At 39.4% G+C, this 22,632-nt stretch overlaps 1 protein-coding gene and 1 pseudogene across 1 annotated transcript; both read left to right on the top strand.

Moving 5' to 3' along the window:
- The first annotated feature begins 1,893 nt into the window (after positions 1-1,893).
- On the top strand, positions 1,894-20,379 carry IL22RA2 (interleukin 22 receptor subunit alpha 2). The gene is made up of 5 exons (XM_046006383.1): positions 1,894-2,023; positions 2,678-2,813; positions 5,343-5,521; positions 18,130-18,299; positions 19,740-20,379. The coding sequence occupies exons 1-5, from the start codon at positions 1,963-1,965 to the stop codon at positions 19,887-19,889; spliced, it is 696 nt and encodes a 231-aa protein (XP_045862339.1). The 5' UTR covers positions 1,894-1,962; the 3' UTR covers positions 19,890-20,379.
- On the top strand, positions 16,640-16,778 carry LOC123942778 (annotated as a pseudogene).
- Positions 20,380-22,632: the final 2,253 nt, after the last annotated feature.

The following is a 22,632-nucleotide window of genomic DNA, read 5'->3' on the forward strand; positions in this document are numbered from 1 at the left end:
TTTGAGAGAATTCAGTACTTAGTATCTTCTGTGATCTCCTTTCCCCTCTAACTGTCCCTTATTTGCTCTACAAAAATCAGTAACCCAGTGGAAACATGGATTTCATTGTCTGCTGCACTACTTAATAAACTTTGAATTAAAATATTTTTTTTTCTTAACTGGAATTTGGGATAATTGGGTTGCTTTGAAACAAGAACTATTTGTGTGGAAGACAGGGAACATCAGTAGTTCAAGCACAGGTTATCACTCTCTCCCCCCACTTAGAAGCCAAGGTTAATGTGGGGCACCTGGGTGGCTCAGTCAGTTGGGTGTCTGGCTCTTGATCTCAGGGTTGAGTTCAGGCCCTGCATTGGGCTCCATGCTGGGCATGGCATCTACTTAAAAATAAATTAATTAATTAATTAAATAAACCCCCAAAAACCAAGGTGCAAAGTCTACAGCTCACGGAGTAATATCAGTGAGTAAGTATGTGCTGCTGAGAAGCCTAGAGGACAAGGAGCACCGAGAGGGTACAAAGGGAGCCTAAGATCTGTTGCATGTTTCTTCCTTAAAAGCCTTGGTTTGCTTCTAAGCAGTGGAAATCCCACCTGGAGGAGATGCAGGGTCTGGTTCCAAAGCTGGACACAGCATGGAGGCACTGGAAAGCCTGGCGTTATCGTCACAGACCCCTCCGTACTCCTCTGGCAGTTATGTCTACTTCCCCGTACAAGTAGGCTTTGGGAGGCAGGGGCAATGTCTGTCTCAACCGCTGCTGGACCCTTGCCGCTGAGAATAACCAGGCAGCAAATGTCTGGTGCATGCTACTGAATGAAGGAATGAATGAGAACTGCTTAGCAGCCCTACCTAGTACTTACTACAGAGGTCGTTCTACCAAGGACTTAAAAGAGACTACAGGTATTTCCCTTTTTGACCTAAAAATCCTCACTTAAGAAAATTATGTCTCTGCTCAGCGGGGAGCCTGCTTCCTCCCCCCTCTCTCTGCCTGCCTCTCTGCCTACTTGTGATCTCTGTCTGTCAAATAAATAAATAAAATCTTTTAAAAAAATTATGACTTTCTTCTTGTGCTCTAATGTACACTTTTAGTACCTCTACAAACATGTGGTTAAAAAAATCAGTAAAGAAAATGAATATAATGAATCGTAGGCAAAGAACAGATGACCTAGTTCGATCAGATTTCAAAGAAGATACGAGAAAGAGAGAAGGTAGCTCCACATGATTGCCCTCCACCATTCAACGTTTTAAGGACTCCTGCAGTTTGACAGCTCAAAATCTTTCTCAGAGGGTTGGAAACGAAGGTGGGGAATGGAAAAGGAAGAACATCAGTTGAGTGTGGTCCCGGGCCACCATGGACTGGGAAGAGGGATGAGTAGGGCCCGGAAGTCCTGTGGAGAGCCATAGGGTGTGGAGGCTATGAGGTATACCCAGGAAGTTAGTCAGAGAGCTTCCAAGAAGGGAGGAAAAGGAAGAATCAGTCAGACACCCTACCAGCTTGAACCACAGCCGGGAGCCCAGGGAGCTGTAACTCCCCAGTACATTTCTCAGAATCGCTCTGCCAGCCAGCACCTCGGCCTCCCAGGGCTACATTCCCTGAGGGCCTCAGGAGCTGTTTTACTCCCTCACCTTCTAGTACCTTGCATAATTCCTGCCCTGCCCTGCGGTCTGCCAATCCTCTGTGTTCTGCCTTTTCAGAGCTAACAAAGTCCCAGCCCCAACGAAAACAAGCTTCCACGTTGAAGTGACTTACAGCAAATATTTTTTGAAGTGATTTTTATACTTTTATGAAAACCCTAAAATAATAAACAACATAGTGTCTTAACAAAGTGAAATCGTAGTGGCTTCAAGGAACCATGGTTAAACCCACGAGGGGATGTCCAGCCTGAGGATTCTTCAGTTTCCTCTTCTGTCCAGAGCTGCACTCTCAGTGAGGGGACCACTGGTTGCCTGACCGGTCGCACTCCAACCATGCCGCCCAAACATTGCTTTCTAGGCTTCCTCATCTGTTTCTTCCTGACGGGGCTCCTAGGTAAGTGCTTCACTTCTTTTTAACTGCTCATGACTTTGTCATCCGAGTCTGCTCAAGGGGCTGTTGAAAATGGCTCTACTTTTCCCGACTTTGTCAAATTTTCAGCTTTCTTCTGACATGAAATAGTCAGAACAGACATGGAGTCAGTTTCTCTCTGCAACCTGCATAACTCCAGGTGGACTTAATAAGTAGCTACTAAAGGGGAGACACTCAAGAAGCTTCATATCCTGAGGAAGGAGAAACCTAGGGCTGGGCTGAGGGCCTGGAACCAAAATGGATCCCAGGCAAAATTTCACCTCAGTGTAGCAGCCATATAATGGCTCCTGGGAAGGTGGGTGAGTGGCCTTGGTGTGGGCTTTTCCTCTTGGTCATTACATTCCATCACCATCATGGAAGGGACTGAAGATGCTATTTTCTCACTGCCATTTGCTCCCTCTGGAGCTCAGCAATGGGATGGGAGGGCATCACTTGAGTTTTTAACAGTCAGGAGCACAGTTGTTCTAGAACTTGAGCATGCATAAAAATCCTCACACTCCAGATTCAGAAGTTGACTTCTGGGCTCCACCTCTCCCTCTGCACCACACTGCAAAGTATTGCTAAGAACAACCGTGCCCGTGCTCATGTTCAAAGTTTTTCCTTCTCCTTTTATTTTAGAAACTCAGTCAGCCCATGAGTCTCTGAAGCCTCAGAGAGTACATTTCCAGTCTCGAAATTTCCACAACGTTTTGCACTGGCAACCTGGGAGGGCCTGCACCAGCAATGGCAGTATCTACTTTGTGCAGTATAAAACGTAAGTTAATTTGAGCTTCCTCCAGCTGGGATCAAGATGGCCACGGGAAATATACGCTCTAGAAGGCAGTGGAGTGTTAGAATCTTTTTTTCAGCTTCAGAGGGGTTAAGAAGAAGCAGAGCTACGGACAAGAGCGTCTTGTCTCCTTAAAGGCTGCCTAGGGACACAAAAGTCTTGATGATGAGCAATCTGTTGGGGACACGCTTCACCCCCCAGAGACGTAGCACCGACACCTTACGAGCTGAGCCTCTGACTTCCCAGTGGAGCCTGGCACATGGTGGGCTCTCTACATATTTATCTAGTGAATGTTGGGCACAAAGTGCTTAGCACATAGTAAGTACTCAACTAAGCTGACACTATGACAGTTGAAGTAGCCGCTGAGGGACACGTGGGGATGAGTGTACAAAAGAGATTTTTAATTCAACAGTCACTTTTGAAAACTTAGAAAATTCTTTTCAAAAACAAGTGGCTCCTAGAACGTGCCGTGACATGCTCCTCCCTGTGCTCTGTGGGCTGCTTCTGGGGGATCATTGCCAAAACCCAGATATCATCAGTTCCTTTCCAGGATTGAGGCCAGGAGATAGAAGCTCCTAATTTGCTAATGGCGGGTTTTCCTACTCACCCATTTCTGGGGGTTACTGGGGCTCCTCCTTCTCTTCCATACTTTGAGATGCTGGCTGAGAGATCCTGAGACAGCAGATATTACAGTTCCACATTCATGATTTTTCATCCAAAGCTCAGAAATCAGATGTAGCTGTGGGCTGAAATAGCAGGTTTTTTTTTTTTAAAGATTTTATTTATTTATTTGACAGAGAGAGAGATCACAAGTAGGCAGAGAGGCAGGCAGAGAGAGAGGAGGAAGCAGGCTCCCCGCGGAGCAGAGAGCCCGATGCGGGGCTCGATCCTAGGACCCTGAGATCATGACCTGAGCCGAAGGCAGCGGCTTAATCCACTGAGCCACTCAGGTGCCCCTGAAATAGCAGTTTTTATTCCATACCCTCATCCATGTCTCTCTAGGCGGGAGTAGGTTCAAGGTCAGATTTTCCCATTAATTAACCTCCTGTTAATGTCACAAGAACCATTTCCAGAAGTCTTTCAGTCTTGAACTGTTGATGCTTTTCTCAACATATTTTGCATAGCAACTGAAAAATGTATGCAGCTTTATAATAAAGCTTTCTCTATTCTAAAAATAGATCTGTGCATAGTGGGAGCTATTCCAGCATATAGAATGTAAGGCTTGGTGGGTCTTCTTTATACTTTCCCCTTAGGTAATATAAATAGGGCCTATTGGTGGTCCAGTGTTGACAGTGGATTAGAAGTTGTTTAATGAAGATTGAACTTTAGGACCCTGTGGGAGAATTTTATACTCGTAATTCTTCTTCTTAAAGAGGGCTCCTCAACTTTATGAGATTCAGATTACTTGGATCCATTCCTCTCTATATGATATTTTCAAGAGCACAATGCAGATTTATATTTTTGAAGCCACTCACTTTATTCCATTCCTTTCATGTGGGTCTACCGTTAATATCTGTCCCACTAGGGATAGGACAAAAAAATGAGGTATCACTTACCAAGAGAAACCAGCCATTATAGCTAAATGCAGCTAGCAAAGACCATATCTCAACAATAAATAACAATTAAAAACATCAAATTGTGCCCAATATATGTAACAGGTTTTGCTTTCACGGTATCCTTTGATAAAATGCCGCCGCGGCCACCGTAGAATTTACGAAGTACAGACACTGGATGTATTCCTCATTATATGGCTGGAAAGCCAGATTTCAGGTCTTTCTAAAAATATTTTGGGAAGATTTCTGCCCTAGCTTCTCATTTCTACTCTGTTCCCACCGTCAGTTATTGTGTCCTCTGATTTGTGATGGAAAACAAAGGGAACTGTTCATCTTCCCTTCTGCCGTTGTACCATCTCATACTCTTGGGCTGAGTCAACCTATCTGCATCTTTATGGGCTTTTTTCATGGGCTCCCTTCCCTCACTCCTAGTTCCTGATTTCAGGGCACCCTCACTACAACCCCCACTCCATTTTCAACGAAAAGATTGACCAGATGTGTTGGGTAAGCAATACCTGAGATGAAAATTGGTAGCGACTTCTCAGAATTGGCCACATTACTCAACAGCAGGCCAATGAGAAGTGAGGAAAACCACAGGGTTGAAACCTCAGAAGCATTAAGGATGTGGGAAGCTAGTACTCAAAAGTGGAAGTTGGTTCATATACCAGAAGAAAAACTTCACTAAATATTAAAAACCCCAAAACCCTTTTGCTACGATACAGAAGATGTCAGGCTTGGGTTTATCTTTCAGCAAGATAACACTTTGATTAACAAGAATACAAACTTTTTTAAAGATACTTGAGAATAGACGGAAGCTTTCACGGGGGTACTGACCTTGGAGGACAAATCCCAACCGGTCTAAAAAATTAATAGACTGAAAAAAATGGAAAACTCCTTCAATTGGAAAAACAACTACAACAACAACCTCAACCCTCAGATCTTGGTCTTTTCCCTTCTGCAGGTATGGACAGAGACAATGGAAGAATAAAGAGGACTGTTGGGGTATTCTAGAATTCTTTTGCAACCTTACCAATGAAACATCAGATATACAGGAACCTTACTACGGGCGGGTGAGGACCACCTCGGCTGGGATCCACTCGGGCTGGACCATGACACGGCGCTTCATTCCCTGGTGGGAAAGTGAGTTCCGTGGAGTTTCTTTGCATTTGCTCTTCCTGCCCCTGAGTAACCCCACGGAGCAGGCTCTGTGCTTTGCTGAGCTCTAGGCATCACGTCATTTGACCTATATCTCAGAACATCCCTGTAAGAGGGATTTGACTAACCTTGTTTTATAGCCCATGAAATCAAGGCACTGAGGATCCAGTGGTTGGCCAGTCTCATGGCTTGTACCACCCAAGTCAGGATTCCCATTCCGCTGCATCTGACTGCAGGGCCCCAGTCTAGTCTGCTGCCAGACTGCCAGCTCCTACGAGGAGAAGTAGTTTCACACAGCAGAAAAGGAATCCTAATGCTCTAGTCTTTTCCCGAGCATGGGAGTGAAGTTCCTGAAAATACACTTCAGAAATTAAGACTTCTTGTCATTCCCCCCAAACGGGAGACAAGAAGTTTGCTCTTATATCCATTCCTCAATGACATAAATTATTTTTCTAATTTAGTCATAATCCTAGAATAATATAATCTAAAATGTAAATTATAAAATAAACCGTTACCATGTAAGAGTAGACAAAAGGGGAAGAGAAAAAGAAAAGTGTTTAATGTAAATATATAAAAAGACATGCATACCAAAGCAAGAAAAAAAAATATGGGTATTTACTGCAGTCCTCCTAATCACCATTAGCCATAAAGGTAGTTAATATTTATAACTTTTTACAGTATTTTTTAAATTTTTTAAAGGATTTTATTTACTTTTTTGAATAAGAGAGAGAGCATGAGAAGGAGGAGGGTCAGAGGGAGAAGCAAACTCCCTGCCAAACAGGGAGCCTGACACAGGACTTGATCCCAAGACTCCAGGATCATGACCTGAGCTGAAGGCAGTTGCTTAACCAACTGAGCCACCCACGTGCCCCAGCTTTTCTCACTATTAACTCAGTGTTCACTTTCATTCCAGCCAGTACCTCAGCTCCTCATTCTAATGGAGTTGGGGTCCTTTTGGTCTTTTCCTGTGTTAGTTTAACATAAACTTACATTAATTTTTATCATTGAATATAGGATCTCTAGGACACACCACAGAGGATACCAAGCATACTTCTACCTGGCCCTTGTTGTATAAATAGCAACTCTGCTTCTCCTTGATACTCAGAACCAGGGGCCCAGACAACACACAAGGACCTCATTTTTTCCTTGTTGGTTAAATGACATGAAAATCTCCTCACAGTCAGGAGGCAGCTTCGACTTCCAATTCTTTGAAACCGTGGTTGCTATAACAAGTGCATGGGAAACAAATCATTTCATGAGTCGTTCACCATATTTAATAGTAAGAATCAGCCCTCCCACTTCTACTTCTTATATCCTCAGCCAGTGAATGTCTATGAAAGAAAGGGCGCCATATATTGGTCACAAGATTAGAGCGTACACCAGCTCCCAAGGTCCTGTCTCTCACCTTCTTATTCTCTCATTTTTGCAGTCCCTTAGCCCAAGGCAACCACTAATCTACTTTCTGTATGTACAGAGTTAGGGAACTTGAACATTCTTGACATTTCACATGAATGAAATCATGTAATATGTGGTATTTTGTGACTGGCCACTTTCACTTAGCATAGCATTTTCAAGGTTCACTCAGCATGTATCAGTACTTCTTTCTGTGACTAAATAATATTTCAGTACATGAATGTATCAGATTTTGTTTATCCATTCCTCAGTTGATGGACATTTGAATTGTTTTTACATTTTGGCTATTATAAATAGTGTTCCTATAAACATTCATGTACAAGTTTTGTGTAAACAAATGTTTTTATTTCTCTTAGGTATATACATAGAAGTGAAATCCCGAGGTCTCATGGTAACCTTATGTTTAATCATTTGAAGAACTGCCAGACTCTTTTCCAAAGCCACTGCACCATTGTACATTCCCTTTAGCTGTGTATGAGGTTTCCTATTTTTCCACATCCTTAGCAGTACCTCCCTGACTTTTTGATTATAGCATCTTAGTCGGTATGAAGTGGTAGGTATCTCATGTTTTTTATTTTGTTTGCTTGTTTGTTTGTTTTTTTGTTTGAAAGAGAGAGAGAGCATGAGAGCAGAGAGAGGGAGAATGAGAAGCAGACTCTCCACTGAGAAGGGAGCTTGACACAGGCCTTGACCCCTGGACTCTGGGATCATGACCTGAGCTGAAGGCAGACACTTAATGGAGTGGGCCAACTAGGTACCCCTCTCATATGGTTTTGATTTTCATTTCCCTGATTAAGGATGTTACATATCTTTTCATGTGTTTATTGGCCATTTGGGTATCTCTCTTGGAGAATTATTTAACTCCTTTCCCATTTTTAAGTTGGATTGTCTTTTTATTATTAAATTATAAGAGTTTTTGATATATAATGATACCAGACCTTAGTCAGATATATGATTTTCTTTTTTTTTTTTAAATATTTTATGTATTTATTTGACAGACAGAGTTGACAAGTAGGCAGAGAGGCAGGCAGAGAGAGAGAGGAGGAAGTAGGCTCCCCGCTGAGCAGGGAGCGCGATGCGGGGCTCGATCCCAGGACCCTGAGATCATGACCTGAGCTGAAGGCAGAGGCTTTAACCCACTGAGCCACCCAGGCGCCCCAGATATATGATTTTCAAACATTTTCTCCCATTGTGAGGTTTGTCCTTTCACTTTCTTGATGGAGTGATTTGAAGCTTTTCATTCTGATGAAATCCAATTTATTTTTCCCTGTTGCTCATGGTTTTGGTATATCTAAAAATCTTTTGCCAAATCTAAGGCTATAGAGGTTTATCTAAGTTTTCTTAAAATGAGTCTTACAGTTTTAGCTCTTATATTTAGGTCTTTGATAAATTTTGGTTCATTTTTGTGTATGGTGTGAGGTAAGTGTCTACCTTCATTCTTTCATAAATGGCCATCCAGTTGTCTAGTGTCATTTGTTGAAAAGGCTATTCTTTTACCCTTGAATGATCTTGGTGCTCTTGGTGAAAATATGTTAATCACAGACCTGTGTGTTTACTTCTAAACTTTCAATTTGTTTCCAATGATCAATATGTGTTTCCTCATGCCAGTACCACACTGTCTTTTATTTTTCCCTTAAGATTTTATCTATTCATTTGCCAGTGAGAGAGAACAAGTGGGAGAAAGTGGCAAAGGGAGAAGGAGAGACTTCCCACTAAGCTGGGAGCCCAATGCTGGGCTTGATCCCAGGACCCTGGGATCATGACCTGAGCTGAAGGCAGACACTTAACTGACTGAGCCACCCAGGTAACCCCACACTGTCTTGATTACTGCTGCTTTGTGGCAGATTTTGAAATTGGAATGTGTGAGTCCTCCTACTTTGTTCTTCTTTTCCAAGATGGTTTTGTCTATTCTGGTCTCTTGCAATTCTATATCCACCTAGATTTTTTAAAACTTCCTTTTGGTAAGTGTATTTTGCTTTGTATTCACTTGGACACAGAAATATTTGCTCAGAGGTCCATCCATATACTTCTTATCCAGACCTCCTGCCACCAACTGAGTGTGTATAGTGCTATAGCAGTCCACTTCTGGCCAGTACCCTCATGTCATGCAGAACCTTCTTGGAACCAGTTTTCTTTTTTTTTTTTTTTCCCCTTACTTAAGTTAAGTGATCATGTAGGACTCCTCAAGATGCCATAACTATAGAGGAAGAAAAAGTAATAAAGCAGTAGATGTAGTTGCACTGAACTACCTACTTTCACAAACTAATTTGATGGTAAGACCTGCTAAAAGCTGGACTCCTAGAATCCATTTCCACTTAATGTTGGCACTTTATGATGTTCTACATCAGAAGACACCCATTTCATGATAGGAAATTCAGGTCACATGTTTCCCTGATATCACTTGATTCAAGTGTTCCATTTTTATCTGAGCTCAGGAAGTCTGGAAATTTTTCTCAAAAGGAAAATAGTTGTTTTCTAAAGAGGGAATGATTTTGTGCCAAAAATCCCAGGACTCTGAACTGCCACAGTCTCTAAATAGCATCCTGATCTGCCACAGATAATTTGAAGATTGTTAGATTTTCCGGATCATAAAAGTGGCAGAGCTGTTTGTTTGCAACATGAACTAGTTGAGAAGTCTGTCATTTAGTCTGGGTCCTTCTCAAAGCTGAAAATCTTATGGATTACTTTGCAAATGGATAACACAACTAAATGTGGTATGTGTCTCCTACAAAATGCATAGAGGCCCAACAAATCCAGTGAATCTTTCTTTGCAGTAGAGGATGCAAAGTGAAGCTACTTGCCTTTCACTGGAGAGGAAATGTCTCAACAAACCCCAGAGGAAATATAACTCCAACACTCAGGTTTCAGTGTATCTTCCTTAAGCATCTAGTGCATAGGACTTTAGGATACCAAGTTCAATCAGTATTGTATGAGCAGTTTAGTGGACAACCATGATATCCTGTGACACAAAGATCAAAAACCCTGTAGATTATATGTGACAGAGATCCAGATGACAATGAAAGCCTAGTGGAAGGAAATTGTTCTGGTGCTTTCTAATTATTGAGCAAAGGCAGGAAAAAATTCTCCAGCCAATAGCTATATTGATTGGCTCCAGAACAGAGATACTGCAGCTAAATAGCAATTACACCATGGTCACCACCTGAATAGGTTTGCAATTTTCCCTTTTATCATTCAAGATCCATCTTTTTTGGAAGAGGAGGGTATAATTAAAATAAATGAGTCAAGTGGGGAAGTGATACATCTCACCAGCTCTGTACTTTTCAAAGTGTTTTGATGCACAATTTTGTTAAAAAGAGAAACTCAATTGACTTTCACTTGACCTTCCATCCCATAATAACTTCCATGGATCAGGGAACCAGAATGGAAATGGTATCTGTCAGTTGTTGTGTATTATCTCATTAAATTTGCTTGTATTACCTGACCACTATAAGAACACACTGTAAGAGGCATTCTGAGTCTTCAGAGATAATCATCAACTCAGAGTCAGGATCCTATTTCTGGCCAGAGTCTGTACTTACCTTTTCACAATGCACAATTCACAATTATTCTCTAGGGAAAGATGAAAGATTTATCATAAAACTGGTAGCGTTATTACTTCTCTTGCCTTCCAAATCTCACCCTAGTGATCTAACTAGTGAAATGTCCAATTAAATCCAAACTAATTAGATCATGTCCAGAATGTTAGATGCATTGGAATTTAGAAAAAAAAAAACCAAACTTTAGTTTGGCAAATCTTCAACTAGTAGAAGAGTGGAATGGGAATTGAGCAAACTATCCATGGCATCCAGCGCAGTATTTCTTAGAATAATGCAAGATTCAAGCCCAATACACTCCACCAATTCTTTGGTTGAGGAAAAAGAGACTTTATGACCAAGCTGGTATATGACAAAGAGGGAGTTTGCAGCTTAGTTTAATTGCTATATTCAAGCCTAGAAAAGGGGTCAAGTTCAAATTTGTTCCTCAAACAAAGCTTTCTTGAGTGTGAGCCATTAGGTTAGTTGATAAGATTAGCCAAAGACATTGGCTGAGATGAGTGTCAACTCAATTATATTTTAATTTAAATAGTGTTGCATTGAGAAGGGTTTGTGTTCTTTCTGTATGACTCTCCTATGAAGGATAAAAGCCCCAAAACTAAAAAAGCCTTCTGCCAGGACTTCTTAAGAAGAATAGGAAAGCAATGTGCAGCACAGTCAAACCTGGAGCTACTCTTGTGGAAGAGACAGTGAGAGCCCTGCTCACTTGCCTGTTTCCTTACCTCCAGCTTTGCCTCTCTTGCCAAAGGTCCTGAGGCTTTCTGAAAATAGTATTTTGAAAAACAGGTTGCTAGGCTAATAGGACAGCGTGTTCCTAGAGTCTGTGATACAGACCTAATGAATCAACTAGCTGCATTGACTCACCTGAGATCTGTTTCTGAACATTGGGGTGTGGTTTTAGGTTAAGGGGTTCTGGCTCCTGGTATCTATCTAGGGACAAAGCAACATTAAAAAAGATTCTTAAGTTATAGCAACATTTGAGGCTCAGTATGATTTCAGTATTTTTTAAAACCATATTTTCTTGAATTAGAATGAGCTGTGGAGTTTTGGAGTAGGCCACATTTTCTAATGGAGTGATTTAAAGTCAGATTAAATAATCGCCTTGGCTCCATTCATTCTGCAAGTATTTATGAAGCACTTACTATGTTCTGGGCATTATATACATCTTGGGGAGAAAATAACAAGCACAGCACACAAAGAAGTTTCTTTCTTCATAGAGATTTCTGTTTAATGGAGAAGACAGACTTTAATAAAATAGTAATACAAACAAACATAACATGATACTAATGGCAGGTGGTACAAAGGAGATCCACAGTCGTATCAGAGCCTCGTCAAGGAAGGACCTGATCAGGGATGTCAGGAAGAGCATCTCTGGAGAAATGACACTTGAGCTGATATCTAAAGATGAATAGAGGTTAACTAGACAAAAAAAAGTTGGAGGATTTCCAAGCAAAGGGAATAACATTGGCAAAGGTCCCCTGGCAGGAGGAAGCAGGCCAAGTATAAGAGTCTGAAAGACAGACACATGGTGAAGAAGAGCAGGCAGGAGGGATGTGAAAAAAGAGGGGACTGGAGAGATAAACCAAGAATGAGAATTTTCTATTTTTCTTCCATAAAAATGTAAAGTAATTTTTTTTTTAAAAGATGTATTTATTTGGGTGCCTGAGTGGCTCAGTCAGTTAATCATCCATCTTTGGCTCAGATCATGATCCCCAAGTCCCAGGATCAAGTCTCTCATCTGGTTCCCTGATCAGCAGAGTCTGCTTCTTCCTCTGCCCTTCACCCCACTTGTGCTCTCTCTAGTTCTTGCTCTCTCTCTCTCTCAAATAAATACATAAAATCATAAAAAATAAAGATTTATTTATATTAGAGAGAAAGAGCATACATGAGGCAGGGAGGGGTTGAGGGAGAGAATCTCAAGCAGACTCCCCACTGAGCACGGAGACTGACATGGGGCTGGATCTCACCATTTGGAGGTCATGACCTGAGCCAAAATCAAGAGTCAGAGATTTAATTGACTGAGCCACTCAGGCATCCCTGAAAAATACAAGGTAATTTTAAATAGGGATTACATGATCAGATTTTTGTATTGAAAAGATGACTTCAGCTATATTTGGAAGTACAGATCAGAAAAAGAAGAGCAATTGAGTTAGTGAGTTCTTGTAATAACCTGTAAGAGTCAGGATTTGGCTTGAATTAGGGTAATGAAAAGGACTATAGAAAATTTATCATTGAAGAGACATTTGGTAGGAAAAATTGGTAGGGCTTGGTGATGGGTTGTATGTAGAAATAAGGAAGAAGGACATGTCAAAGATGACTTCCAAGCTTCTGGCTTGCATAATTGGATAAATCCCTGAGATTTTTTTTATGAGGTTTGATGGAAAAAGACCAGATTGATGGGGTACAAAGTATTGGAGATCATGGGTCAATTTTGAATATGTTGAGTTTAACATGTTTTTCAGATATCCAAGGGAAATATCTATGCAGAACCCCAACTCTCTAAGACACACATTTGCATATAATACAATGGGCATGGATTGGACTGCCTAGGCAGGAAGAAGTATTGAGAAGGAATGTTGGTAAGGTCAGGTATTGAAAGAATCTCAACAAAGGATGCCTGAGTAGGGAGACTATATCTCACAAGGAGAAATAGCAACAAGGTAGGAGGAACCCAGAGGTCTGATATATGCTCTGGGAAGAGAGTGTTTCAAGGAGAGAGTACTCAAGTAAAATGGCCTTGTAAGGTCAAGTAATCTTAAACTGCCCATTGTAACAGAATCATAATTGAGTGCAAAGGTCAAGAATGGTCACTCAGTTGCAAAGCTCAGCATCCTAGAGACACTCCAGGAGTTCCTGTGATGTCTGCAGCCAGGCTCACTGGTATCCTTAGGCCATTACTTAAAATATATACTTCACCTGTATTTAAGATGAAGTATCACATTGAACAACCAAATCTAAGATGATGAAGGTATACATTCAAAGGACAGGTTCTACGTGCATATGATTAAAAGAAAATTCTTCAGTAATAATAACTTGGGCCAGAAGGGGCAAAGACTGGTCAGCTTACACAAAAAATATTTTAGTGAAAAAAAGATAATATAATCTTACCAGTATTCATCTTTAACAAATGTCTGCCAATTGAAGTATGTCTAAACTCTGAGACATGTTAGTAAAAAAGTACTGGATTTTTGGTTTGGGTTTTTTTGTTGCTAGATATGTGACAAGAATGTTAGAAATATGTTTTTTTATCTATGAGAAAATTAAACGTACGTCAAACTAGCCTACAAAACTAAGCAATAACTCCTTCTCAGCTTGCAAGGGATAGACAAAGGGTCTGTGGTCACTAGAATTTGGAGCATGGAAATCACAAAGAGGATTAAATACCAACCACTTCACAAAATTAAAGTGTAAACAAAGGGGAAATCCTTCACTAAGCAATTCGGCAAAATTTCTGACATTTGACAAGTGGATTAACAACTTTTGGTTTCAGATTAAATGGGGCGTGAGTTTGTGTGGGTAGAAACTGTCCTCTTCTAAAATGCTTTCAAAGTCTGGATAAAACATTACACATTCTCTTATAGAATAACATGAGAGAAAGGAAATGAAATCTCCAGAGGCCAAAACAAAGTAGCTGGAAACCAGAAGGAAAACCAGAGGATAAACAAAGTGAAGCCTTATTATCCTGAGAGTATTTTCCTAGTTTGGGAACTAGACCCTGTGTGGTAACAGCCATTCCTGGGGCAGAGGACCAGGTTGTAGGTCAACACAAGGTGGAGAGTTACAACTAGTACCCTCACAAAATCTTGGGCACTTGGAGGGCTCCTATAAATAAAAGAGCAGACTAGGAAAAGTCCAAGAAAGAGGAAACAAAGGAGGGCATATGTTTCAGTATTGACTTTGTTGCCAATTAGGTATTTCCTAAATTCATAAAGCCTTGAGATTTAAATATAATCCAACTTTGTGTTTCAGAAAACACCAACTTGAGGTTGAACCAGGTTGATGTGGCCACAGGACAGCTTGCAGACACAAAACCAAATGTCAGATTTCGGAGGGAACACAACATGTATAGTCTTATTTGATCTGTGTCCGCAGTGTAGTTCAGTGAAGTTAACTATGGTCTAATTGAGATTAAATAAGACAATAAATCTTGTTCCCCTACATCATCCACTTACAAAATCAAGTCTGGCTGGCTGAAAAACTATAAAACTCAGCAGCTGTAGCTTGTAGGCCAAAGTGCCTGCTTCTATTTTTGTCAAGAAAATTCTGTTGTAGCATAATCACACCCATTCATTTACATTTTGCCTGTAACTGCTTCCATGCTTCAAAAGCCATGGCAAAGTGAAGTAGTTACAACAGACACATATACTGCCCAAAAGCCTGAAGTATTTATCACCTGGCCTTTTACAGAAAATGTCTGCTGACTACTATTCCATAAGATAACATGGGAGAATATTTTCATGACTTTGGGATAGACAGATCCCCAAAAGTACTAATGCTGAAGGAAATGACCGATAAATTGGACTACACTAAAGTTAAGAATTTCTATTTATCAAAATATACCATTAAAATAAATAAAATGCAAGTCACCGAAGATATTTACAATGTCCCTGATAAAGGATTATGTTTGGAATGTACAAAGAACTCTTACAAATCAATAAGAAGAGGACCAGACAACCAATTAAAAAATGAGCAAAAGACTTGAATAGCTCTTTGCAAAAAAGGGCATCCAAATGGCCAATAGACACATGAAATTCCATTAGTCCTCAGGAAAATGCAACTCAGAAACACAATGAATTGGTATCATACACTTACCAGAATGGCCAAAATTAAAACTTGTAAAAAATGATATTGTCAAGTGTTATAATGCGAAAAATAGGAACTTTCATATACCACTTAAGGGAATATAAATTGGTGTGTCCACTGAAACATGGAAATATCTATAAGAGCTAAACCTATATAAAACAACTTAAGCCTGTAAATAAATTGCAATAGTCATACATTTAAATACTACATAGCAACCAAAAGAACAAACTCTTAATACATGCAACATGGATGAATATCTATATATATTCCTATATGTATAATTTCTATATGTGATCTCTATAGATTCCTATATATATAATACACATAATATGTATATATCATATATATTCACACATATATATTAGTTTGCTAGGGCTGCCACAGGATACCACAGAATGCCACAGACTGCCTGCTTAAACAACAGAAATTTACTTTCCCACAGTTCTGAGGCTAGAAGTCCAAGGCCAAAGTGCCAGCAGGTTTGGTTTCTTCCAAGGCCTCCTCCTTGGCTTTCTCTCTGTGTCCTCACATAGCCATCTCCCTGAGCTCATGCATGCCCATGTCTTCTACGGACACCAGCCATATTGGATTAGGGCCCACACATACCACCCATGAAGTCAGTCTGACTTCATTTTACCTTAATTACCTCTTTAAAGGGCCTATCTCCAAATACAATCATATTCTGAGGTACGAGGGATTAGAGCTTCATCCTATGAATTCTCAGGGGATACAATTCAGCCATAATTTCATATATATATATATGTATATATGAAATTTCATGTATATATCTATAGTGAAAGAAGGCAGACACAAAAATAGTATATATTGCATGATTTCAAAAACTAATGTATATGGGAGTGCCTGGGTGACTCAGTCTGTTAAGTGTCCAACTCTAGATTTTGACTCAGTTCATGATCTTGGGGCCATGGGATCGAGCCCCACAGCAAGCTCCATACTCAGTGTGGAGTCTCCTTGAGATTTTTTCTCTCTCTCTCTCTCTCTGCCCCTTCCCTGCTCAGGTGTGCATGCATTCTCTTTCTCTCTCAATGAATGAATAAAATCTTAAAAAAAAAGAAAGAAAGAAACAACTAATGTATATGGTGATAGAAGTCAGGACAATTGTGACCATTATCTAAGGTTAAGTAATGGGAGAGAACATAAAGGAAGTTTCTGGAGTGCTAATAATGTCCTGTTTTTAATCTGGATAATAGCTATTCAGGAGTGTTTATTTGTAAAGATTTGTTGAGCCATATGATTTACTTATATAGGATTTATTTATTTGTCAATGTCTATCTTATAGGTCAATAAAAGTTTATTTAAAATTTAAAAATTCATACTTTCTGGTTGGGGAGATAGAGTGATCATGAAGGTGGATGTACCCAGGTCATTCTGACCCCTTCAACTTCCCCAAGCATGGGGAACTTGGCTGCACAATTTCTGTCGGTAGGGGGTTGGGTTCAGGCTTTCCTCTGATTTAAAAAAAATTTTTCAAATTAAATTTTAAAAATTCAAACAAAAGCAACAAAAGAGAAAGTATCAACTTTAGACATGTGCTCACAATAAAAACACAAGGGAGCAGATCAGTATAAGCAAATTTGGAACAAACAGTCACCTAGTGGACTACCCTTTCAGGTATTTATAATAATGGAAGCAGATAGCAAAATAAATAAAGACATAGCAGAGGAAATAAAAACATAATCAAAGTACAAAAGTTTTTTTAAGGACCAGGTTGAAAAAGGCCCAAATAGAGCTCATTAAAATGAAAAAAAAAATCATTGAACTACAAGAAAATGTAATATGGGGATTTAAAAGTCAGTTTAGACATGGCTGAATAGTAAATTGGTGGATTGGAAAACAGGTCTGAAAATAAGAAATTGTAACAGAAGTTGAATTGAAATTCCAGAAGATGAGCGTATGTATCTCTCTATTCACCTGTCTGTCTATACTGTCTTTCTTATCTATCAAGAATGGTTAATTTTTAAGAATTATAAAAGATATGAATCTATAAACTGAAAATATGTAATGAATACCAAAGGAGAGGACAACAACAATATCTATCAAATAATTAATTCCACCTAGGATTATTATAGTTAATCTGAGGAAAACTAAAGTGACCATTAATTTATCCAATATTCTTTCCTAATTCATAATGATCTAGTTAATGATATCAAGATAAAATGACCAAAAATTCTCTCTCTGGATCATTTCCATGCTATTTCATAGCATGTAACATAATCCTATTGAATGAATTTTATAGCAACATGTTCAAAAAGTTTTAAAGCTACTATGAAATTTTGCATCTTTTAAGAACCTACAAAACATCAGGGTGCCTGGGTGGCTCAGTTGTTAATTGGCTGCATTCGGCTCAGGTCATGATCCCAGGGTCCTGGGATAAAGCCCTGCATCGGGGGCTTCTCCCTCTCCCACTCCCCCTGCTTCTGTTCCCTCTCTCGTTGTGCCTCTCTCTGTCAAATAAATAAATAAAATCTTTAAAGAAAAAAAAAACTAAAAATATTTGCCCTACTCTAAGATCTCCACCCAAATAACTTTTTACACTTCGTTTCCCAAAACAATCACTGTGGGCTGGGGAAGTGACTGATAAATTTCTCCTTAAAGCTGAACCAGAAGGTATGAGTCTTTGCAAAGAAAAAATTATCTTTAAAGAAACTTCTCAGACATTCCTATTTTAGGTTTCAGCAGTATCTCTTCATAATGATTTCGGCCAGATCTCTAAATTTAATCGTGACTTATTATCTACAATGTGTCCATGTGAAATATTATATTTTTTGAATGATTTGTCAAGTTTTCCTATTCTTTCTCCAGCAAGAATAGATCCTCCAATCATGAATATAACCCAAATTAATGGATCTTTGTTGGTGATTCTCCATGCTCCGGATTTACCATATAGAGACCAAAAAGGAAAAAATGTATCAATAGAAGATTATTATGAGCTAGTATACCGAGTCTTTATAATTAATAATTCACTGGAAAAGGTAAGTTCAGGTGAATAAATAAGTTTGGTATTTTTCTTTTGTTCACTTACGTAACGTTTTAGCTTTAAAGTATGTCTTTTCTTTTGCCTCTCAATCCCCTCTTACTTTTCTTAACCTTTTTTAAAGTTCCTTCTCACTTCCACCATCACTGATAAATAATTAGCTCTTGGCATCACCATTACAACTCTTGTGTATGTCTATCTGTGTTTGTGCCTTTGTTCAGCTGGTGTCCACTTAATCTTGCTTGCATATCTAAAGATTAGTGTTAATTATATTTAATTATATTTAATTTCATTTGACCATGCATACTCATTTTTATGGGTTTTACACAAACTGTTTTTGATTTTTAATGCTCAATGATTCATTAGTTGTGTATAACAGTGCTCATCCCAACACGTGCCCTCCTTAATATCTATGACCCAGTTACCCTATCTTCCCATCTCCCTCCCTTCTGTAACCCTCAGTTTGTTTCCCCAAGTCCAGAGTCTGTCATGGTTTGCCTCCCTCTCTGATTTATTCCCATTCAGTTTTCCCTCCTTTCCCCTGTGGTTCTTTGAGCTATTCCTTATGGTCCACATATCAGTGAAACCATATATTTGTACTTCTCTGCTTGACTTATTTCACTCAGCATAATTCCCTCCAGTTCCATCCATATCGTTGCAAATAGTAGGTATTCATCCTTTCTGATGGCTGAGTAATATTCCATTGTGTATATGGACCACATCTTCTTTATCCATTCGTCTGTTGAAGGGCATCTAAACTCCTTCCACAGTTTGGCTATCATGGACATTGCTGCTATGAACATTGGGGCACATGTTTTAAGTGACTTTTGCATCACAGCATTGTGTTTTTATGCCAATTTTGCTATAATATTTTAATCCACCTTCAGTGCCTTTATCTTGTTTGATGATTAACTGAATGTTCCTTTTCAGTACACATTTAAGGCAGGGTTCCTTTAGTTCTAAGCAACAGAAACCTATTTGAACTGGTTCAACTGGGAGGGGGGTGGTATTAGGAGGTAACAAGTGAACTTAGGGACAGGCAGATGCAAAAAAGAAAGTGCTGCCAGGCTTGGAAGTCTGGGAAGGACAAATGGATACGTGGGTCTTAAAGGATCTGAGTTCATGCCTCTGGCCACATGTTGTGTGTCTCCAGTGGTCTCCATGTCTCCTCCATTCTCTTCACTGTCCAAATTCTTGGAAAAGAGACTCTGGCCACTGGGTCAGCCAGGCAGCAGCCCTCATGTTGCATGTACACAACCATGACCTGTCCCTTTATCAGGCTCTGAATGAGGACTCTGGAGGATTATGTGTCTGGGAAGAAACCCTATAAGCTAGCTACTGCCAAGACCATGGACAACTTACTAATTTTATCAAAAATAGAGCAAATCAGTGACTAACCAAAAACTATTTATCTCTTATTTTGCCCTTTTATGTATAGGAGCAAAAGGTATATGAAGGAGCTGGCAGAGTTGTTGAAATTGGAGCTCTGGCACCTGGCTCTGCTTACTGTGCGGTGGCTGAAATTTATCAACCCATGCTAGACCGAAGAAGTCAGAGAAGTGAAGAAAGATGTGTAGAACTTCCTTGAAGGGCTATGGAGTGCTCCACAACATGGCAATCAAAAGTTTTCTGAGAGTGGGATGGCTCATTGTTGAAGCATCTCACTGAAAGCTGTGTTTATATTTTCTTGATGCGATGTTCACTATTACACTTTGGGGAGCACTTTGCTTATCCATTCTTTCTTCTTTTACATTTTACTATAAACTGATTTAGGCAACTCAAAACCACTCAGAACACTGGAATTAAAAGAGGAGACAGGGAATAAAGGGCTCTCTGAAATACAGAACTTTATTTCCCAAGGTAACATCCTAACAACAATCTGCATTGCTCTAAGACAGCTAAATAAACACTCAAGGGCCAGAGTAAAGGCAGACATTTAACAAAATATTGTTGGGTTAATTTTTTTAAGGTAACATTACAGGCAAAAACAATTCTGAAGCAATCCTTCTTCACTCTCTATTGAGACAGTTAACTTGACATAAATAGGCCAATTTTTAAATAAATGGAACTTTCACATGAATGAATATTTTCCCGTACATTTCCTATTCATATGAATATACTTTTTCATACATTTCTATTACAAAATATTTCTACTTAGTGAACTAATATTTTCTTTTAAATTCTATGTAAATAAAAACATTATTTGAAATAAAAAACTTCTCATGATCTCTGGATTAATACCTAGATTAATATTGACAATAACATCTAAACATCAAATGAATCCTATGCGATACAATTTCCATCATTTAATATATACTCAGATTAAGGTTTTCTTTTCTGTGTTGGCTTTGTTTCTTGATATTGCCCTAAAATAACTTATCCTTATTCTCAAAATCAAGTAAATATCTTTCATCAACAAAGTAAAAAGAAATTTGACTCCAATTTATACCATACTCACTACTCAATCATCCTGGGCAAAGGGTCTCTTGCTGGTGGCACGTTCATATTCTCTATATTCAAGGATGTTATGAATGACAGTTTGACTGGGGGATGTGGGTGATGGTTGGGAAACAGATACAGAAGTAGGCTTGGAGCGGAAAGCACACATGGGTGGTAGGTTTATTTGGGAGAGGGACTGGAGTAAGCAGAGATTATAGAGCCAGAGAAAACCCATCAGAGACCCTCCAGCAGCTCTGCTGTCCCCTGAGCAAAGGTCTGTGGCTTAAGGCTTAGTGAGGGAACAAAAAGCTGCTTTCTCCACTTTGGGCTTAATCTTGTATGTGTGTTTAAGGTTGTCTTTCTTGTGATGAGCTATATATCAGAGAATATTTGTACAGTTCCTCATTAAAACTGCTCCAAAATGTAATAAGATAGTAAATGCTTCTTGTTATGTACACACGATAATAGATAGACTAAAAATTACCCAGAATTTCATGGAGGGAGAGAGTAAGAAACAGAGCAAGAGCTAGAGAATTAGTTTCATTGCTTTCCGATATGACCAGAAGAAATGAATTTGAGCATTGCTCCAGAGATAATCTTAACCCAATATGGAGAACTAACCATAAAAATGGATGAAGGGGTGGCCATTTCTCCAGGTACATGCCTCAGCAGGTCCAGGCTTCAGTCCGTACAAGTGTCCATTTGCATATACATTATATCTTTAACCCTCACATCTGCCACAAGGCAGTCATGATTATCCTGAAATAGATGGTCACTTACTTTACAGGGGACCTCTGAGAGGTTGTGATTTGACAAGGCCAAGACCACATCTATCTGCTCCACAGCTTAAGCACTTTTATCAGACTCTCTAGAACTTACTCTGGGATTTTGTACATACAGATATCCCCTTAATTTCCTAGTTAAAATTCCTTTTACCAAAAAAAAAAAAAAAAAAAAGGTTATTTGAGAAAAAGTGAAAGTGCTGGGAAAGGGGCAGAGGGAGAGAATTTTCAAGGAGACTCCCTGCTGAGTTCCTAGCCTAAACTGGAGCTCGATGTCATGACCCATGAGATCATGACCTAAGCCTCAACCAACAGTTGGACGTTTAGCCAATTGAGCCACCCAGGTGCCCTCAAAATTCCTTTTTTATATGTTGGTTTCATTTTTTTCTTTAATATTAGCTGCTATATTAAAGGACAGGGTTGAGTTTTAGGACAAGAGAGCAGTAGGGGCAGGAAGATCTGATGGGACAGCTGGGCAGCTGGTGGGTAGTCATCTGCTTTCAGGGACAAACAGAGTGGCACCAGTAGTTCCTGTTTGTCCTGAATGGTTGGAAAGTGTGTATTACAATGATCTTTTAAGTCTATGGAGTTATTAGCAAATGTTCCCTAGTTGGCAAAATTCATCTCCAAGTTGCCTTGAAGGCTAGTGCCAATAATTTCTATGGTATCTTGATTTTCAAGAAGAAGTTCAGAAATGTATTTTATAACTGAAGACTCAATGTTTTCAAGGCAAAAAATAAATCCAAAAAATCAAAAGCCAAAGTCAACAATAGCAACCAAGCAACCTGATGAGTTGAAAAGCTGATTTAGAAAGAACTCTAGACAAGCCTTTTAAAATTATACCATAGAAATTCTTACATCAAACTGTATGATTCCCTTTAACCATATGCCATTTACTCAGAGGCAAAAGTGAACTTGGAGAATAGAACGTTTTTTATTGTTTCAGTGGATTTTCTTTTGTTTATTTTATCATGCTTTTGGGACCACATTCTCCAGAAAGAAAAGTGGACTTCTGTGTCTTAACAATAATGAACTCACTACAAAGCCAAGTGCTTGGTGTTGTCCGAACAGAAAAACAAAAACTGATCTCTATAGAAGAGGAGTGATCCT

Source organism: Meles meles, chromosome 5, assembly GCF_922984935.1.
Source record: "Meles meles chromosome 5, mMelMel3.1 paternal haplotype, whole genome shotgun sequence".
Classification (NCBI taxonomy): domain Eukaryota; kingdom Metazoa; phylum Chordata; class Mammalia; order Carnivora; family Mustelidae; genus Meles; species Meles meles.

What these genes read in the sequence shown, in the direction of transcription:
- IL22RA2 (XM_046006383.1), top strand. Translation starts at nt 1,963, where the DNA reads ATGCCGCCCAAACATTGCTTTCTAGGCTTCCTCATCTGTTTCTTCCTG. An exon ending in CTTCCTGACGGGGCTCCTAG is followed by an intron (nt 2,024 to 2,677) that starts GTAAGTGCTTCA and finishes CTTTTATTTTAG; the next exon opens with AAACTCAGTCAGCCCATGAG. An exon ending in CTTCATTCCCTGGTGGGAAA is followed by an intron (nt 5,522 to 18,129) that starts GTGAGTTCCGTG and finishes TTCTTTCTCCAG; the next exon opens with CAAGAATAGATCCTCCAATC.